A 20,709-nucleotide genomic window follows, 5' to 3' on the forward strand; every position below is an offset into this window, starting at 1 on the left:
GAAGGAGAGCAGAAACTTCAAAGATAAAGGAGGGTGGAGAGGGAAGGGAACGGGCTCTTAAGTATTTACATACTTTGCCTTTATTTTTATCTGTTTAATTATAGAGTGATATACTTTCATTGTGAATAGAGTTAATTAATACTCGTCTCACACCACGCTTGCTGAGGCGTTTTATGATATCACTACATCTATTTTATTTTACATATATCATCTCTAAACACTGTAATATCTCCCCCAAGTCAGATTTGGAAAATGGATTTCTCGTTTACAGAATCTTTTGTCTATTCTGTTCCTGTGTGTGAATAAATAACAGCGAACCTTTGACCGACTAATAGATGAAGAAGCCTAAATAAATCACAGGGGGTGATCATCAATACTAAGTCGGATTCAGAGAAACGGGTGATTTTTTTGAGTCTCTGACTTCCTACACTGCCATACCGTGATTTGGGTGCAGCTCTGTTATTTACTCCACCTCTTGTTTGTGTCACTTGGGGAGGAGTTTACGGTCAGACTATATTACAGCTCTTTCAGTGAAACGAAACTATTCAATGTCACCCCCAGAAAGTGAACACACTCGATCAACTGCTTAGGAAATAACAAACAACAAAAAACAAAAACATGGCTGGCAAACCTGCATTGGAAGGTGAGTACTTTTATCACTTTCACTCTCATTTAAAATTAATTTCTATAATAAACATCTCAGAATTAAAGCACGGGGCGATCTCTATTTTATTAGTTTTCTTTAAGAAAAGAAGTATCCAAGGTTTAAAAAAAAAAAAAGAGAGAGAGAAAAAACGGCAAGGTTAAAATTAAATCATAAAAGGTATGTCTCCATTGTTTTTAAGACTTCAGTCCAGGCTATTACTTTTCAGTCTAGCTTCACTAATGGCAGTTGCCCTTAACAAAATGGCTGCAGGTTGAATGTCGTTTCCAGAATGTGTGGCTTGCAAATAGCGCGTGAACTTGGTCTCTGTGTGGCCATTTACTAGAGATTTAAAAAAGAAGAGAAAAAAAAAAAAAAAACCTTTACTAGAATTTCTGATTTACATGTCTCACATGGTCCTCTTTTAATTTTTTTTTTAAGTTTGTTATGCCCATTATATCTTTGGACAGTTAGCCACCACATAACCCACCTGTTTTGAATGCAGTTTGTTAGACCTAGAGCTATCAGCACAGGCACCTTAGAGCCACTGATAGTAGGTTGGACCTGATGGAGGGATGCTCTGTTGTGAGTTGGAGTGTTTCAACTGTGAATTATTTTGAAAGGTTCCAGTAAAGACTAGACAGATTTGTTTGTTACACTGGAATAATATATAAAATAGAGTTTAGGATGCAGCTGAAATGAATATTAAAAACACATAACTTGATCGTTTCTGAAGACAACTTTACATCAGTCTTCAGAATATCCACAAACAGCACTAAAATCCTATATCATAATATTCTTAATAACAGTTTTAGTTAAAAATGAGCTGCTAAAACAAGTATAACATGTGTTCTAAAAAATAAAACACTGAAATAAACTAAACGACACAAGTTGGACACCACATCAAACGAAATGTGTCTCACGTTTTACTTTGTCTGAGACGTGGGACGTGAAAACGACATGTGGGGACTCACATGTTCTCAGCGGGTTTTCGTATAATAGCTCATTGTTGAATGAAAGACTCTATTGGCCACATGCAGGTTGCCCCGCAGTGGAATAGAACCCCCCCCGACTTACGCACACAACATAGACATCACATGGGAATACAGGTCGGAGATCGGCAGCGTTACAGGAAAACACTGAAAAAGTACACAACAATGGGAAAGTAGAAGAGGAAAAAGAGACCTATACTCATGCTGGGCACCTATGGGAGGACAGCATGAGAACAGGAAAAAAAAACTCCTCTGCACAGAGAGCACATAAATGTCCACAGTACAACATTGGAGCACGTGACAAGCCACAAGGTTGGGTAGGGGGTGAGGAGAAATCCGAAGGAAACACAGCAGTCATCCTGCACAGCGCTACCATTCCAGCGCGGCACACAGGAAACAAGCATTTTGAAAGGGAGGGGGATGAGTGCGTGCTTATCAGTGTAAGTATATGTGTGTGCGCGTGTCCAGAGTTCAGCTGAGACAGTGTCCTCCGCCCTATCAGGCTAAGTATACAGTCTGCCAGCCAACCCAGGTGGCCTTGCATGGAATGGGAAGAATAGTCAACACACAGTCGTTATCTGGGAGCTTTTGTTCGGCTCCAGCCTTGGGCCCGCAGCTGGCGCCGTGGTGTCTGCATGTTGATGTTGTTGATTTTTCTTTTATGCGAGCAGCTCAGGAGAATTTCAAAGCTGTTCTTAACACTCCGACACTGGTCTCTCAATTTCCCGTTGGAGAACTGCGAGCCTCCCCATGAGGGTATCAAACTTCCGTCCCGTGGTGTTGTCATTCTTTTGATTCTGAGACCCCACAACTGCAGTGAGCCGTTCTGCGATGTGTTCCAACTTTCGCTCAAGGGTCTCATTTTGAGCAGGCCTCTCTTTGATGTATCCCAATATACGCTCAATGGTGTTATTTTGAGTCTTTACGGCAGCTGTAAGCGTCTCCAAGGTGTTAACCATGCTGCGTCCGGTGTGAGAAGTCGCACCTCGTCCCATCGTTTCAATCTCCAGCGGGCAGCCTGGGGGGGGTGTTTGAATTAATTCTCTGATAAGCCAGGGCCAAGCCAGCTCCGATCAGATATCTTCAGCGTCCTCGATCGACAGTCCCGCCAGGCACATGATCCTCCATTTCTGCCACCCGTCCATCGTGTATCCGGCAGGGAATGTCCCTCCAGGGCACTCGGGCTCTCCCAAGCCCAGTCTTCTTGTTGAGAAAAGGGTGTCAATAGCATTCAGAGACCAGTTGATCAAATCCATAATTCTCTTTTAGGTTTTAGAGAACGACAGTGAGAGACTGTTCCAGGGAAAGTAATACACACGAGACAGGACAAGGACACAAGAGGCTAAGCAGGGAAGATAAGGGGAAGGAGGAGAGGAGAAAAGTGCGACCGCCTTCGCCAAGAGCCAAGAGAGGAAAAAAAAGTGCTTTTTGTGGCCTTGTGTAACCACAGGGATAAAAAGAAACTGATCTGGCTTTCATATTCAGTGCACAGCAATCCAGGAAAAAAATCTGTTCTGGGAAAAAAAAAAAAAAGAGCAAACAAAGTCATGTCACTCTGAGCTCTACCCAAAATATTTGAATCTTTGTGTCTAATTCAAACCTTACTGTCTGGGGTTTTTTTGGGGTTTTTTTGCTTGTTTTCTCTTTTTTCTTTCTCAACAGGTGATCCAGGTGATTGATATATGTATTTTTTGTCTGTTTGTTTTGTTGGTTTTTGTTTTTAGCCCTTTATCACAGTTCCTTTTCAACGCTGTTTTTGTTTCCCTTATTCTTTCTCCCCTTTCTTTTCCCCAGTCAAGTCCATCCTGTATTTAGCAAGTGAAAATAAAATAAAATAAACAATAAAAGGTGAATCAAATAGACCAATACGGCAAGGCTGGGATGGTCCATTTGGTAAAGGAAATCCGTTGGGCATCTTTCTTTGCTTTTAGACAATAATTCTGATGCCAAAAGAACCAAACGGGACAGGCAAAAAAACCAATAAATAATAATAATTCAAACCTCAGCTTCAGAGCATTTCCTCCATCTGTCTGACACATTTTTTTAGTCTAACTACTGCAACTGCAAAAACTCCTGCTGTTTACATGAACCAGTTATAGTTACTGTACAGGGGTTGTTTTTTTTGGGGGGGGGGGGTTGCATAAAAAAATATTAATTATGTTTTAAAAAAAAAACTAATGAAAAACTTGCTAAATCTCCTCTCTCAATACCAAATTGCTTATTCTGCTGTTAACTCTAGTTTTGAGCTTCTGGTACTTCAGGTGACGATAATCATTCATAAGACTAGTGCCTGTGCCATTGGGCAGTTTCAAGCTGCATCACTATTTGGAATAAGTCCTACTACCATCTCCAAATTGAAGGCTATGTCAGAGACAGGCCATGAAGTGGACATCCCAAGAAGATCAACACTACAAGAAGATCACCCTGTCAGCACTTAGGAACCATAGGCAGAGTTCTACAGATTTGTAGTCAGGGTTTGCAGGATGATATGCCAACTTTGTTTTGAAAATGGTGACATGATAGAAAGTGCACAGGATGGGTACTGGGGATCCTGCTTTCCTCAGTTTACAGAAGAAGTAGAGGCATTGCTGTGCTTTCTTGGCCAGTGATGCAGTGTTGCATGTTCAGGAGAGGTCCTGTGTAATGTGCACACCCAGAAATTTTTGTGCTGCTCACCTTCTCCACAGCAGCACCATTTATTTTGAGTAACCAACTGATTCACCTTCTTCCTGTAGTTTATCTCATCAGTAGGGATGGGTATCGTTTAGGTTTTATCTGATACCAGTGCCAAACCGGTACTTTTGAAACGGTGCCGGTGCTTAAAGTAAAGTGTGCGTGTTAGTCCCCATGGGGAAATAGTTCCTCTGCATTTAACCCATTCACCCAGTGAAGCAGTGGGCAGCCATCAATGCAGTGCCCGGGGAGCAGTGTGTAGGGACGGTACCTTGCTCAGGGGTACCTCAGGGTAGCCGTTCAGTGGAGTTGAACCCCCGACCTTCCGATCATGGGGCCACTACTCTACCTACTGAACTATCCCTGCACTTAAACGGTGCACGAACCGGTGCTTAAAGAATCAAGAACACAAACTTTGTCCAAAAACCTCTCATGTTCAGCTGTTTTTTATAAAAAGGGTTATCCCCTGCAGCTATAGGGCATATATGGTATCACTCTTGGCTGGAAGCAGTGCTTAAACAATGGAAAAAAAAAAAAAAACACAAACTTTGTCCAAAACCTTTCATGTTTAACTGTTTTCCACTTTTTCTTTGGTCATTTTAGCCTTTTTGGCCAGGGTGAAGGGAGTATCTGCCATCAAACAAGAAGACAGCCGCATGTAGCTATGATGATGTTTGCTAGTTCACCTTACATGCATTAATTTAATAACGTGGTTAGCCTACTCAATGTAAATTACACACGAACAACATTAAGCTACTCATGCAGAGAAGAACGGCTGCTGCTGCCATCATCATCCGTCATCATTTCTGCTACACTGGCAGGGCTAGGGGCCAGGACTCTCCTCTTCGGGTGCATGTTGCTAACTCCGGGTCGATAACAGGCACCACACCCGCAGTAGATGCGCACAGTGTGAGGTCTCGCAGCAAGCTATCAAATACGGCGCATTTCTCGGCTTTTAAAAAAACCCTATGCGTCGCCAGGTGTTTCATCAGATTCGAGGTGTTACCTCCTTTTCACAGTATCACCTTAAAGCACTTGTTGCAGGCTGCTGAGTTTGCATCTTTTGCTGTGAAGTACAGCCAGACTTTTGACTGCTTCGCTTTGGGCATTTTTAATCTGTAGCTCTGCTCTAAAAGAACGTACGTACCTGGACCCGCCTACTACGCTCGCAAAGGTAAAATGATTGGCTAGAATCCGAAGTGTATGACATCTCAGGGAAAAAAAAGCACCGAAATGTGCGCTGCTTTTCGGTCTGGTTATTACCGTTTATGTCAGAACCGGTGCCATAATGGCACCGGATACCGGTACCCATCCCTACTCATCAGTGTTACTAATAAGACCCACCACAGTTGTATTATCTGCCAACCTAATGAGGAGGTTATTGCTGTAGTGCAAGGTGGAGCCAAGAATCAACATTGTGTAGACAGTGGCGTGTCCAGCGGGGTGGCCTGGGGGGATCTGGACTTTGACTGGGCCATTCTAACAAATGGATATGTTTTGTTTTAAACCATCCATTGTTGCCCTGGCTTTATGTTTAGGGTCGTTGTCCTGCTGGAAGGTGAACCTCCGCCCCAGTCTCAAGTCTTTTGCAGACTCCAAGAGGTTTTCTTCCAAGATTGCCCTGTATTTGGCTCCATCCATCTTCCCATCAACTCTGACCAGCTTCCCTGTCCCTGCTGAATAGAAGCACCCCCAGAGCATGATGCTGCCACCACCATATTTGACAGTAGGGGATGGTGTGTTCAGAGTGATGTGCAGTGTTAGTTTTCCGCCACACATAGTGTTTTGCATTTTGACCAAAAAGTTCCTATTTTCATCTGACCAGAGCACCTTCTTCCACATTTTTGCCGTGTCCCCTACATGGCTTGTGGCAAAGTGCAAACGGGACTTCTTATGGTTTTCTGTTAACAATGGTTTTCTTCTTGCCACTCTTCCATAAAGGCCAACTTTGTGCAGTGCACGACTAATATGGACAGATTCCCCCACCTGAGCTGTAGATCTCGGCAGCTCGTCCAGAGTCACCATGGGCCTCTTGGCTGCATTTCTGATCAGCGCTCTCCTTGTTCGGCCTGTGAGTTTAGGTGGACGGCCTTGTCTTGGTAGGTTTACAGTTGTGCCATACTCCTTCCATTTCTGAATGATCGCTTGAACAGTGCTCCGTGGGATGTTCAAGCCTTGGGAAATCTTTTTGTAGCCTAAGCTTTAAATTTCTCAATAACTTTATCTCTCACCTGTCTGGTGTGTTCTTTGGACTTCATGGTGTTGCTGCTCCCAATATTCTCTTAGACAACCTCTGAGGCCGTCACAGAGCAGCTGTATGTACTGACATTAGATTACACACAGGTGCACTCTATTTAGTCATCAGGCAATGCCTATGGGCAAGTGACTGCACTCAGACCAAAGGGGGCTGAATAATTACACACACCCCACTTTGCAGTTATTTATTTGTGAAAAATGTTTGGAATCATGTATGATTTTCGTTCCACTTCTCACGTGTACACCACTTTGTGTTGGTCTTTCATGTGGAATTCCAATAAAATCGATTCATGTTTGTGGCTGTAATGTGACAAAATGTGGAAAAGTTCAAGGGGGCCGAATACTTTTGCAAGCCACTGTAGATGTTTTAAGGCTGTAAAACCCCTCACTACACACTTTATACACTTTTCTCAGACAGGCACTTTTCTCTCTTGTTTAAACACCCTCGAAGTTCAAACCTTCGTAGAAAAATAAGTCCAGTATTATGGAATGAAACCAAAGATTAAACCCTGTTTTCAGGTGCAGGACATGGGAATAGAGCAGCTGTGAGAGAATTCAATATTAATGAATCAATGGGACAGAAGTAGACGAAGCAAGAAGAACGAGTTGAGTAAAGTTTGACTTATCTGACTCTTTTGTTTCGTTTAATGCGCCTCATAACCTGGTGTGCCTTATGGTCCGAAAAATACGGTAACTTTTAGCTTCCTTTAGCATGTCAAAAGATCCAACTTTTTGTGCGTTGGTTAGCATCTTCCCCTGCCTTTTGAGTGCTACCGCAGGTGCCTTTGACGGTACAGCACTTCAGAGTCACACTGCTAGCGATCGAAGATTTATGTAAATTTGACAAGCTGAACGCATTCTGTACTGTACAGGAGACATGGCACTAGGAGACTGATTGACAGTTGTTTACAGCCAATCAGGATGCCGAACACATTTGTGTGGGGGGGAAAAGAAAAGAAAAAGCATGCAAAATTGCAAAAAAAAAATCAGCAAAAGAGCAAGACCTTGAAAGGTAAACCCTGTTATGGCGAGGGACCACTGTAGATAAAATAAACTGATGGGGGTAAACAGGTAACATCATTGTGTTCTCTCACAGATCTCAGGATTGTACTTGTTGGGAAAACTGGAGTTGGGAAGAGTGCAGCAGGAAACACCATCTTAGGAAGAGATGCTTTTAAATCTGAGCTGACTTCTTCCTCAGTGACAGAAGTGTGTGAGAAAAAGATGGGAGAGTTTGGTGGCCTTAAACTGGCTGTAATTGATACACCAGGACTGGGTGACACAAAACAATCTGAAGAGCAGGTGAGGAGAGAGATTGCTCGATGCATGTCCTTTGCTGCTCCTGGGCCACATGTTTTTTTGGTTGTGCTCCAGCCAACCAGATTCACAAAAGAAGAACAAAAATCAGTGAAAATCATTCAGACAATATTTGGAAAAGAGGCATCATGTTACACCATGGTACTGTTTACCCATGGAGATGAGCTGAAGAAAAGACATTCCTCCATAGAAAAATTAATTAATGAGAATCCAGATCTCCGCCGCTTCATCAGTCAGTGTCACAGAAATCATCATGTTTTTGACAATGATGACAGAGATCCCTCTCAGCTTAAAGAGCTGCTGCTGAAGATCAGTGCAATGATTCAACTTAATGGAGGAGGCTTCTACACCAACGAAATGTTCCAAGAGGCCGAGAGAGCCATAAAACAAAAGATTAAAGAACTTCTGGAAAAATATCCAGACATGAATCTTGAAGAAGCAAGAAGAAAGGCAGAGGAAGACAACTCCTTTATTCAGGCTGTTCTAAAGGGTGTTGTTATTGGAGCTACTGCTGGAGGTCTAGGTTTAGCTGCTGCTGGTGCAGCCGCTGCTGGAGTTGCTGCTGCTGGAGCTGCTGCTGGAGCGGCTGTTGGAGTTGGAGTTGGAGCTGCTTTTGGAGCTGCTGTTGCAGCTGCATATGCCGGGGTTCCCAAACAAGATATATATTTCAGAGTGAAAGATGAAACAGGATGCAACATACAGTAAAACACAAAGGATTGCAGTAATTAGTTAGATCATTCCAGCCCTATGAAAAATTTAGATAAACTTTAAACTATATTTCATAAATATTGTTTATTTTTCCTGTTCTGTCACCATATTATCTTTATCATAAGGCTGATTGCTGCTCAGATACAGATATAGATTAGCATCTTGTTTCATTAATTATTTTTATGATTTTTTTGTCTGCAGCCCTTGACATGTCCTTATGTTGTATGTCAGTAGAACACATTATCCACACTGAACCTTTTAATTATGTTCCTATATTCAAAAGCAATAACTGATTGATAACTGTGTGTGTGTGTGTGTGTGTGTGTGTGTGTGTGTGTGTGTGTGTGTGTGTGTGTGTGTGTGTGTGTGTCACTTTGTTTGCCACTGATGGACTCAAAGGTGATCAAAGCAAACAGGCTGGAACAGGCCGGACGTTTGGTCAAATGTGCCCCTCTGGATTATTAAGTCTAAAAAATGTTAAAGTGATCCTTTTAAAATAAATTACATCAAGAGAAAAAGCACATGCTGTCTGAAATGCTTTTTATTGTTATCTGCTGTTTATAAAATGAGCTATTATGTGCACAGGTGGTGAGCATACTGATACACTGGTGTAACGCCACCTGATGACCTGTGTTGTTTCAGGCTCACGCCTCAGGGTGGTGCTGGTGGGGCAGGAGAGAGTGGGGAAGAGTTCAGCGGGAAACACCATCCTGGGAAAGAAGGCGTTTGACTGTAAGATCAGTTCCAGCCCAGTGACTCTGTGTAGTCAGAAAGTAGAAGCTGATGTTCAGGGTCGCAGAATCTCTGTGGTCGACACTCCTGGACTCTTCAGCACTCGGTTGTCTATAAACATGGTGAAAGCAGAGATGTTAAAAGCACTCAAGCTGAGCTTTCCAGGTCCTCACATTTTCCTCCTTGTCCTCCAGCTCGGAAGATTCACCAAACAAGAGCAGGAAGGGCTGAAAAGCCTGCAGACAATGCTGAGTCCTGACGTTTCCAAACACACCATGGTGCTGTTCACATATGGAGACCGACTGAAAAACACCATTGACATAGAGAAGTTTGTCAGCAAAGACAACAACCTGAAGGAACTGCTTAAAAACTGCAGCGGTCTGTACCACGTGTTCAACAATGAAGAGATGGATGAGAGGCTCCAAGTCCACGAGCTGCTAGACAAAATAGACTCCATTACAGATGGAGGACATTTGTACTATCAGGGAAGCTTTGAGTCAGAGAGATCGATCAGGAGTTTCTATGTGTATTGCTGGGGTTTAACGCTCCGGGTTCTTAGACAAATTAATTACATGGGAATATTTAACATCATCCGTTTCATCTTCACATGGTGGGAGACACATTTCGAGTGAGATAAAACTGTAAAATGAGGCAGAGGAGAGAAAGAACACAGGATGACGGCTGAGAAACAAAGGACAAAAACAGGAGTATGTGACAGGAGGAATGTTTTCATCAGTCCTTGATACCCAGAGGTCACACATCCACAGATTTTGTTAAGCATATATCTAGATTAGAATCATAGCTGGGTGGAGTCTATTCCAAGTGACAGAGTTGTTGATGAAATCTGAAATAAACTGAGATAGACACAACCAGGTTGTCTTGATGAGTTGTATTTACCTTTGGGTCAAACAACAGCACTGAGAGATTAACAGTAGTCTGCATGTTTTTGACAAAGAGAGACTGTAAACCTAGATTAAAAAAGAAAAAAGAAAGAAACAATTTATCTCTCAGAATCCCGGGTAATGACAGATATCTTGTACACAGACATGTGGTACATCTGTAAGATTACTGTCGCCAAGTAAGAGTAAGAAAACAGGTAAGAATAACCATTTAAAATCATCTAAATGACATTTTTGAAGAAATGTACTGTTTTTCTATTTTGATATCTACTTTTTCCTAAACTGATTTTTGTTCGTGTATTCATGTCACTCCTTTATATGCAATGTTTTATGTTGCTTGTATCTATGTAAGTGGAAGTAGCTTCAAACTGATATTAATAAGTAGCTCTTAATATCATTGCAAGGCAAGGCAAGTTTATTTGTATAGCACAATTCAACAACAAGGTGATTCAAAGTGCTTTACAGAGACATTAGAAACAAAAACAAATAAAAAGCATGATTTAAAATTGATTAAAACAAGCAAGCAAACAAACTAACTAAATAACAAACAAACAAACAAACAAAACAGTATGTAAAATCAAAACAGATAAAATCAGAACAATAGATAAAATCAGTAGTTAAAAATCAGTAGTTAAAATGTTAGTTTGAAATTTAAGCTTAAGGATTGCAATACAGGATTAGCCAATATTCATTATTAAGGAAGAAGATGCAGATCAATAAAACAGTAATTTGATGATGTAGCCCGAGTTGTGACATGTGCTGCCTCTTTTCCCCCTCTTATGTTAATTTGTTTTAAACAGAACATAAATCAGCAAACAGATTTCTCTTGTTTGTGTTATATTGTTTGCATGAACTGAAGAAGCATCTTAGATGAGAGTTGAAACATCTTTAAGGAATTTTACATCCAGTCGCTTTATTTCCAAGCTCCTTAGACTCTTGTTTACATTCTTTACCAGACTGGTGGATGTTTATCATTGTGACTGTGGGTTTAGCACTCCTAATAGCTGTTGTGGTCATCATCATCATATACAAAAGAGTTAAGTGTCAGAATATTACCAAGCAGGATGGATTAACTTGAATTTTGTTTGTGGAAGCAAAAGTTGAGTTCTTGTCTTGTCTTGTCTTGTCTTGTCTTGTCTTGTCTTGTCAGGGAAACCAGCAAAAATGGATACAAACACTGTGAGTTTTTAAAGTAGACTTATTAAATATTTATTACATTCTTTCTTTGTGGACCAAGTGCATGCTAACTTGACCTTTAATGCACTTATTTTCTGAAGTGACTTGGACAAGGTTGTCTACAAAATGAATAAACTGTAATGACAAATATACCTTTATAATCTTATTTTGTTGGGTAATAATCACTAAAAGCAGAGTAATGGATGCCCAAAGATCACAAAATGTAGACTTGTCAGATGGTATTGATGTGTGAGAATGCCATTTTGTTTTTTAAAGGTGTGTAATAATGAAAACGATGGAGCAGTAAACTGTGAAAATGTCTGCTCTTCTGATGGAGTTTGACTGACCGTGCTGCTTCTGTCAGACCCACTGACCAAAAACATCAATGTCAACATCAACTCTTGTTTTGTAGTTGGACAACCATGTTAACATTCATTTTATCTCTTAGTTAGAACACCTCTGTGCAAATTATTTTTTGTTCAGTTGTTAAAACCTATGTGTTCTTGTTATGGACAATTTTAGTTGACTCCAATGTTGAGGAGGTCTGAAAGGGATGGTAGTGCTTTTTTGGAGCACCTGACCAGCTCCTCTTCAGCAATTTATTTTTTGCCTCTGTGGAGCTTTCATTGACACCGTGATTTCTTCAGAATGGGACTGGTAACACTGGCTATAACTCATGCTAGTTTGTCTTTATATCAACTATATCAGTAATAAATGTATCTGTTTTATGCTTTACATCTGTTCCTTTGCATCTCGTATTTGTTGATGAGCTTATTGGGCTTTGAATATTAGTGTACACACATAATGTAATATGCAAATAAAGAAATAAACAGTGTTGAATAGTCTCATCAGGATGCTTTCAGAAAGAAAACTTTCAGGGATCACTAAACAGGCAACACTCAAATGCAGGACTCGATCATAGAAGTTCAGGCCATTTATTTACAGTGGGGCAAAAAAGTATTTAGTCAGCCACCGATTGTGCAAGTTCCCCCACTTAAAATGATGACAGAGGTCAGTAATTTGCACCAGAGGTACACTTCAACTGTGAGAGACAGAATGTGAAAAAAAAATCCATGAATTCACATGGTAGGATTTGTAAAGAATTTATTCGTAAATTAGGGTGGAAAATAAGTATTTGGTCAGCTCAAACAAGGAAAGTCTCTGGCTCTCACAGACCTGTAACGTCTTCTGTAAGAAGCTTTTCTGTCCCCCACTCGTTACCTGTATGAATGGCACCTGTTTGAACCCATCATCTGTATAAAAGACACCTGTCCACAGCCTCAAACAGTCAGACTCCAAACTCCGCCATGGCCAAGACCAAAGAGCTTTCGAAGGACACCAGGAAAAGTATTGTAGACCTGCACCAGACTGGGAAGAGTGAATCTACAATAGGCAAGCAGCTTGGTGTGAAAAAATCAACTGTGGGAGCAATCATCAGAAAATGGAAGACATACACGACCACTGATAATCTCCCTCGATCTGGGGCTCCACACAAGATCTCATCCCGTGGGGTCAAAATGATCATGAGAATGGTGAGCAAAGATCCCAGAACCACACGGGGGGACCTGGTGAATGACCTGCAGAGAGCTGGGACCAAAGTAACAAAGGTCACCATCAGTAACACACTACAACGGCAGGGAATCAAATCCCGCAGTGCCAGACGTGTTCCGCTGCTGAAGCCAGTGCATGTCCAGGCCCGTCTGAAGTTTGCCAGAGAGCACATGGATGATACAGCAGAGGATTGGGAGAATGTCATGTGGTCAGATGAAACCAAAGTAGAACTTTTTGGTATAAACTCAACTCGTCGTGTTTGGAGGAAGAAGAATACTGAGTTGCATCCCAAGAACACCATACCTACTGTGAAGCATGGGGGTGGAAACATCATGCTATGGGGCTGTTTTTCTGCCAAGGGGACAGGATGACTGATCCGTGTTAAGGACAGAATGAATGGGGCCATGTATCGTGAGATTTTGAGCCAAAACCTCCTTCCATCAGTGAGAACTTTGAAGATGAAACGAGGCTGGGTCTTCCAACATGACAATGATCCAAAACACACCGCCCGGGCAACAAAGGAGTGGCTCCGTAAGAAGCATTTGAAAGCCCTGAAGTGGCCTAGCCAGTCTCCAGACCTCAACCCCATAGAAAATCTGTGGCGGGAGTTGAAAGTCCGTGTTGCTCGGCGACAGCCCCAAAACATCACTGCTCTCGAGAAGATCTGCATGGAGGAATGGGCCAAAATACCAGCTACTGTGTGTGCAAACCTGGTAAAGACCTATAGTAAACGTTTGACCTCTGTTATTGCCAACAAAGGTTATGTTACAAAGTATTGAGTTGTATTTTTGTTATTGACCACTACAAGTTAGTGTTTTCCACAAGTCCACACAGATTCTCTTCTAAGAACACAAACCAGCCCACTGCTCTCCAGCAAGAGTTTCTCCAGCAGAGAAACGAGCAGAGCAATCCAGCAAAGATGGAACAACTCCCTTTTAAATAAAAATAGAAGTGGAACATAAAATGAGGAAGTGACTAAGGAAGTGAAATGTTGGATTTTTCTAAGTAGAAGCACTATTTTAGTCTTACTGACCGTAAGACTGATCATAGCCTGAGGACAAATTTCTGGGGGGGATGCATCTGCCTATGGCCCAGTGGCTGACAGCGTGGACAACAACTTGCTCCTGAACACCGTAAAGACCAAGGAACTTGTTGCAGATGACATCCTGCCAGTCACCATCAACAGGGTCTGTATGGCAAGAGTCTCAGACTTCTGCTTCTTGGGAGTCAATAGCAGGAAGGACCAGACTTGCCAAACACACACTACTGAGGTTGTAAAGAAAGAAAGAAAGAAAGAAAGAAAGAAAGAAAGAAACTACTTTCTGAGGGTTCTCAGACAGAACAACATCCCTGAGAAACTGTTGGTGTCCTCTTATAGCTGCCGGGGGCCGGTCCGTGAGTCATTTGGTACCTAGCCGCGAGAGTTGAGACTCAGGTGTGAAGTTTATGGTTTTCATGGTTTTTATCAGTTTTATCATTATTACTTTTTTTAATCATTTTTATCTGGGTTTCCCTGGGTCTTTCCCTGTGTGTTATGAATAAATCTTCTTTTTTTTTGGTACCGGTACTGGTTTTATTTTGTTGTGTTTATCCTCGACACCTTAAAGGCCAGTCCGTGAAAATATTGTCGGACATAAACTGGTCCGTGGCACAAAAAAGGTTGGAGACCGCTGTCCTAGCAGATAGTCAGCTGTCCTCTCCCCTCACTTGAAAAATTGCACAGCTCCCATTGTCTCAAGAACATTAATCGAATCCTTCAAGACCCAGCTCACCCTGGTCATGTACTGTTTGAATGTCTACCTGAAACTAACAGACTAAGCAACAGATTTTATCCCCAAGCAAGCCATCACCATGCTGAACACTACTGAATTAGGCAATCAGATCCAATATAGCTTTCATGTACAATGTAACATTGTTACAACACAATCTCAGGTTTACACATTTGATGCTACGGTTACCACTGGTCTTTACATCAGCACCAGCAAACAAGGTAAATCATTGAGAACACAGTCTTGATCACTGTCATCAGCATGGATTCTGTTGTTTAATAAACACTGAAGCAATATGCAATATGAGTTTGCACAAGACAGAATGTCACACTGCACAATGTAATGTCATTGCTGGTACAAGTACATATTTCTATATATGGCAGTGGACAGGAAGTGTGCTGTGGCTTCAGTGGAGATAAACCTCTACAGCACATATTTTAATGTCCTGTAGATTTACTCTAATTTACCTCAATTAAAGTAAGTAAGACTGCTGTCTCAGTTTGGTTAAAGAAGGATGTAAGTTCATTTTTTCTTTCATATCTACACGTTTGTAAAAACTAAGGGAATACATATGACCTACCAACATTAAAAATAACCACAGCGTGAATGAAGAGGAGACAGGAAGTAAAGAAGATAGACATTTGTCTTTGACAAGTACAACAGAGTTCGCAAGTTGCAGTTGTGACAAGATGAGAAGGAAAACCAGAACAAAAGGCGATGATTGATCACAAATTATTCAACATTTCTCTATTTTTGTTGCTTCTTTATTCAGGTAAGGTATCCTTTACAAATACTCTAAAACATAATTTTTACTTAATATCAACAACAAATTTTAAAAATACATTTTCAGATCTGAAAATAAACAAAGACACTGCATATTAGAGTAAAGACTTTATTTTAGTCCAGTCTCATTATTTATATTTCTTTACTTTTTAAATCAACAGTAATTGCACAAAATGATGCGATTTATGCGAAATATGAGAACTGTTTAGGTAAACCACCCTAAAAAATTTTTTATTTCATGTATTAAACCACAAAAAGCATATAAAGTGCTTTGAGAACTCAGAGTAGAAAAACGCTATTTAAGAACTAGCCCATTTACCATTTGATATAATATATTTTTGGCCACTGTGACCCATGGGACACTGTTTTCCCTACTCAGCATTTCTACTTCAAACCAGGCTCACAGTGCATTATCCATAATGCAACTGTAGGAAAGGAAGATCTACATGTACCTACAAGTATTAAAATGTTTGGGGGGGGGGGGTGCTTCTGTTTAAAGGTAAAGATACATTTAACATGTAACAAATTTTTTCCAACTTCTTTTCAGATTTACTTTATTCTGAAATCTTTATGTAGACAGCTGTGCTTTTGTTACAGCAAAACTGAGTTTGGTGCACACATTTTTTTCTGTGCACAAGAATGTAAATTATCTGCATTTGCACAAGTAATGGTAATATTTTTGTTTCTCTTTCATGTTCTCAGGAGCACTTAGTGAAGATCTTCCGCTTGCCTTCACTGTCAGAGATGGAGATAAAGTCACTTTGCCTTGTAAAAATCGGTTCAACATTCATCACAACTGTGACACTATCACCTGGATCTTCAGAGATTCAAGAGGCACACCAGCAGTAGAGCTGGTTAATCTTGGACAAATCAAAGAAGAAGCCAAATCAGACAGACTGAGTGTTACAGCAGAATGTTCACTGGTTATAAAGAAGGTCACAGCTGAGGATGTTGGTCGTTACACCTGCAGACAGTTTAGAGGCAATCCAGGGAGACAGCAAGGTCCAGATGCTGTGGTTTATCTGTCTGTTGTCGTCAGTAAGTATTTACACCACAATATATTTTAGTTCAAGTGGTGTCATTGGAACAGCATATTTTCATTATATATGAAAATAAATGTGTTCTTGCTTCGTTTTTCTCTTGCAATTCATCTTCACCAGTGACCGAAAAGAAGAACGCTGATGAGGTGACTTTAAGCTGCTCTGTGTGGACATTTGATCGGTGTAGACACAAAGTGAAGTGGATCCATAACAGAAGAGATCTGGATAGAGATTACTCAAATTTAAAAACATCACATTCTTCCTGCTCTGCTACTGTGACATTTCTGAACCTTACATATGGTCACATATCAAGTTCTGACTTTAAGTGTAGCTTAAAAAGAACAGAAAATAACAAAGAGCAGCTTTTTACCTTCAGCCATCATTCATCAGGTAAGAAACCAGGAGAGGTTCTGAAGAGCTTATTAAATGAATTCACATTATTTTGTCTAAATACCTAAGATATTATCTTGTTTTATTAATCTGAAGATTTAATCGACTGAATATACAGAAAGTTTTCTAATGAAAGGGCCACTGAATTTTGTTTTTTGTTCAGGTGAAGAAACAAATACAGCAACAACAGTTAAATTAGACACAGTGACTACAATAAAAGTGCTGGAAATGGATGGTTCAACAAACTTACCAGGTAATGTCAACAATATTCTGTATCAATTTTTCAGCAAAGTCTTTTTCTTTCTGAATTTTAGGAGAAAATGTTAGTTGTTGTTAGTGAATGAGCAAAGTTTAATCAAAAGTCATTCAGACTGGTGTTAGTAATGACTTCATTTATGGGTTTTAATTTACAATATTACATATACAAAGCAAACTCTTACAGCTTCCTAATGAGTAGTTGCCAGAGTTTTGTTTCTTTGTTCAGATGAAGATACATAAACAAATCATTTAACTGTTATAGAACATACAGAATGAAAGATCCTTTCAATTTTATTCTTTTGTTTTTGGTGAAGAAATATATGCAGCAGCAACAATTAAATTGGAAATAATGACTGAATCTGGCATTAAAGGAGGTCTGACAACAAAACAGCTGGAAATCATGAATGGTTTGAGAAAATTACCAGGTAATGACAACAATATCTCTCTCTTTCTACAACTTCAGTAAATATTAAAGGCATGCACTGATATTTCAGATGATGTACTTAAACATACATTTAAAATATACTTTTCATGTTTTCACTCTCTTCCCAGACTTGTCCTGGTACAGGCTTGCCATTGTGGCCCTGGGTTTAGTAGCACTTATAGCAGCTGTTGTTGTCGTCAGCATCTGGATAAGAGCTGGTGGGATTTATTCACATATAAACAGAAAGGTTGATAAACCTGGATTCTGTTTGTGGAAGTTAAAGTTGACTCCTTATTTTCTATTTTTTAGGGAAAAAAGCACAGATGGATGAAAACATGGTGAGTTTATTAATCAGAATGAAACAGATAATTTTAGATTTTTTCCTTCATTTGTGCCACGAGAACAACAAAACAGCACGACACATTAGGACAAGACAGATAATAAATAGAAAATTAACCTGGAATGTCTGCAATAAAACAACCTTTCCCAATAACACAAACATGTCGGATTATACAGAAATTTTAGAGCTCACAGTTCTCCTCATGAAGAGGCGGCACTCATCAGGATCAAAACACTAATTCATGGCAAACCTGATAAAAGCTCACATAAGGATCAATGAATATCCATATCTATGCCATATATATATATATATATATATATATATATATATATATATATACACATATTTGCCTGTTTGTTTCAGGAACAGAATTTAAACTCTGCAGTAACTTCGTCTGCTCCAGGAACCATTCAGGAATCTGTGAGATCAAACATGTATTTGTTCACTTATATGTTGAATCTGCATTTTATACATTACTGAGCAGTCTTTATGTTGTCTTCACTGTGCAGGCTGATCTTCAAGATGTTGTTCTCTACGCCTCCCTCAGCTACACTGAGACCACCTACAGGTGTCCAGGTCTTCAGGTAATTTGATTGTTAAGGTTGCGGGGTTTCTCCTCCTACTGATCCCTGTCGGTAGTTACTGCTTACCCATTGGTTTTAGGGCACATGGCTGGAAGATCTGGCGTAGTTATTGACCTATCTCCTGGGGTATCCTCTGGTGCAACACGTTCTCACTCTTTAAGCAGAGGAACCCTGGCCAAGCATCCATATATAGTAAGGAGTAAGAACCTTGTTGCAGGGCGTGGTCTGCAGTGCCGCTGCAGGGGTGGTGGATGCACCTGAGTGGCAACACACCTCGCCAATTTAAAGTGTGGGCTAACTCCTGTCGTGGTTGTTGGTGTGTCAGGCTGTGCGCAAAGAAGCTGCAGCTAAGGGTTTGTACAGCAACCAATGAATAAAGATAATGCAAAGCATGTTCATGTAGTGGGGTCTGCTGTGGTTACATTCCTAGATGGCCGGCCTCTGGCTCAAAGCTTTTCAGTGAAGTGAAAATATTGAACATGGACATTTTTGTGTTTTTCTGAAATAGTTATGTTATGGTGTGCAAGAGGAAATTATTTATGTTTGATTTAAAGAAAAACCCTTGGGAAATTTTGACAAAAATTTTACATTTCATTGAGAGGCTAGTAATTTTGTCCTTATCTGTTCATATGTAAAAACAAAAAATATTAAAATAAAAAGAAATTGGCTCACAAGAGGAGCCGTAAAGTAAATGTGTTTGTAACAAAAAAGTTTGTTAAAGCTCCCAGACAGGGCAGGTTAGGAAACAAAAAGGAAAAAAAGAAAAAAGCTGTGTATTCTTTTTCAGGCTCCCCATAAAGACTATGAAGAAGGTGAAGCTTTGACCTACATTATATGTCCAGTCTCTTCTCCTGGACCTGCTCCCAGCAACCTCTATGCTAGCATCAACAAACCAAAAGACTAAAAAACAGGAAAAAACACAGAATCTCTTTTTCTTTGATAACTTCTTTCTTTCTTTCCATTCTTGTGTAATGAAAGAGGGTTTCTGTTTTGTTAAAGTTCCCAGGATTTAACAACAGTGATAATATAATCTGTATTTTAATTTTTAATTTCCAACCCAGAATGTTGCACTATATTTTTTCATAGATTGTTTATTGCTTTATCAGTGTACATATATGTGTTTGTATATCTGCAGTTTAGGCCTGATGATTTTATGATATTAAAAAGTGTTTTTCCATTATGTAAAATCCCAAGCAGCCAATAAAGGCTCCAGCACGTGAGTTTTATTGTCATGGTACTGGGTCTCTGACCCAGTGTTTTTGTTGGTTTTAGTTATGTTCTTTGTTTATTGTATTTCATGTATAGGTTTCCTGTTACTTTGCCTTCCCCGTGTCCCGTGTCTAGTTACCCTTGTCTCCATGTTCCTTCTGCCTCCCCAGTGAGTTGTGTCTTTTGTCACTCCTGTCTCTCTGCTCCGTGTTCAGTTTGTTCAGTGTCAAGTCAGCGTCTTTGTGTTATATTTCCTGTTACTGTGACATTCCCTTGTCTCATGTCAGTGTTTGTGGTTTTGCTTTGGTCTTTTCATGTTTGATTACTCCCACCTGCACCTTGCTCCTGTGTCTCATTCCCTCGTTATCCCTCAGTGTATTTAAGCCCTGTGTTTTCCTTGTTCTGTGTTGTGTTGTACGGTGTGTGTTTACCTGTGTGCACCTCTCTGTGTGCTTAGTAGGGATGGGTATCGTTTAGGTTTTATCCGATACCGGTGCCAAATCGGTACTTTTGAAACGGTGCCGGTGCTTAAACGGTGCTCGAACCGGTGCTTAAAGAATGGAGAACACAAAATTGGTCCAAAAACCTCTCATGTTCAGCTGTTTTTTTTTGTAAAAAGATAACAATGTTAGCCTTTTCTGCAGCTATGTGGCATATATGGCATCACTCTTGGCTGGAAGCAGTGCTTAAACAATGGAAAAAACACAAACTTTGTCCAAAACCTCTCATGTTTAGCTGTTTCCCACTTTTTCTTTGGTCATTTTAGCCTTTTTGGCCAGGGTGAAGGGAGTATCTGCCATCAAACAAGAAGACAGCCGCATGCAGCTATGATGATGTTTGCTAGTTCACCTTACATGCATTAATGTAATAACGTGGTTAGCCTACTCAACGTAAATTAGCTACTCACGCAGAGAAGAACGGCTGCTGCTGCATCATCATCCTCATCATTTCTGCTACACTGGCAG

At 40.4% G+C, this 20,709-nt stretch overlaps 2 protein-coding genes across 3 annotated transcripts; both read left to right on the forward strand.

The window, feature by feature from the left end:
• Positions 1-560: 560 nt before the first annotated feature.
• Positions 561-10,384, forward strand: LOC146617529 (GTPase IMAP family member 9-like). Of its 2 annotated transcripts, none has more exons than XM_085373151.1 (2): positions 561-643; positions 9,232-10,384. In XM_085373151.1, the coding sequence occupies exons 1-2, from the start codon at positions 619-621 to the stop codon at positions 9,951-9,953; spliced, it is 747 nt and encodes a 248-aa protein (XP_085229277.1). In that variant the 5' UTR covers positions 561-618; the 3' UTR covers positions 9,954-10,384. The 2 variants fall into 2 exon arrangements, with proteins under 2 accessions (XP_085229277.1, XP_085229276.1); XM_085373150.1 differs by lacking the exon at positions 9,232-10,384 and adding an exon at positions 7,661-8,624.
• A 5,049-nt stretch (positions 10,385-15,433) lies between these two features.
• Positions 15,434-19,439, forward strand: LOC146617530 (uncharacterized). The gene is made up of 10 exons (XM_085373148.1): positions 15,434-15,488; positions 16,202-16,537; positions 16,660-16,929; positions 17,093-17,182; positions 17,502-17,612; positions 17,740-17,829; positions 17,921-17,949; positions 18,315-18,371; positions 18,461-18,535; positions 19,323-19,439. The coding sequence occupies exons 1-10, from the start codon at positions 15,434-15,436 to the stop codon at positions 19,437-19,439; spliced, it is 1,230 nt and encodes a 409-aa protein (XP_085229274.1).
• The last annotated feature ends 1,270 nt before the right edge of the window (positions 19,440-20,709 follow it).

The sequence above is a fragment of the Diplotaxodon limnothrissa genome, linkage group LG15, assembly GCF_057381915.1.
Source record: "Diplotaxodon limnothrissa isolate DT_005_m linkage group LG15, D_limnothrissa_male_GT1.1, whole genome shotgun sequence".
In the NCBI taxonomy this organism is placed as follows: domain Eukaryota; kingdom Metazoa; phylum Chordata; class Actinopteri; order Cichliformes; family Cichlidae; genus Diplotaxodon; species Diplotaxodon limnothrissa.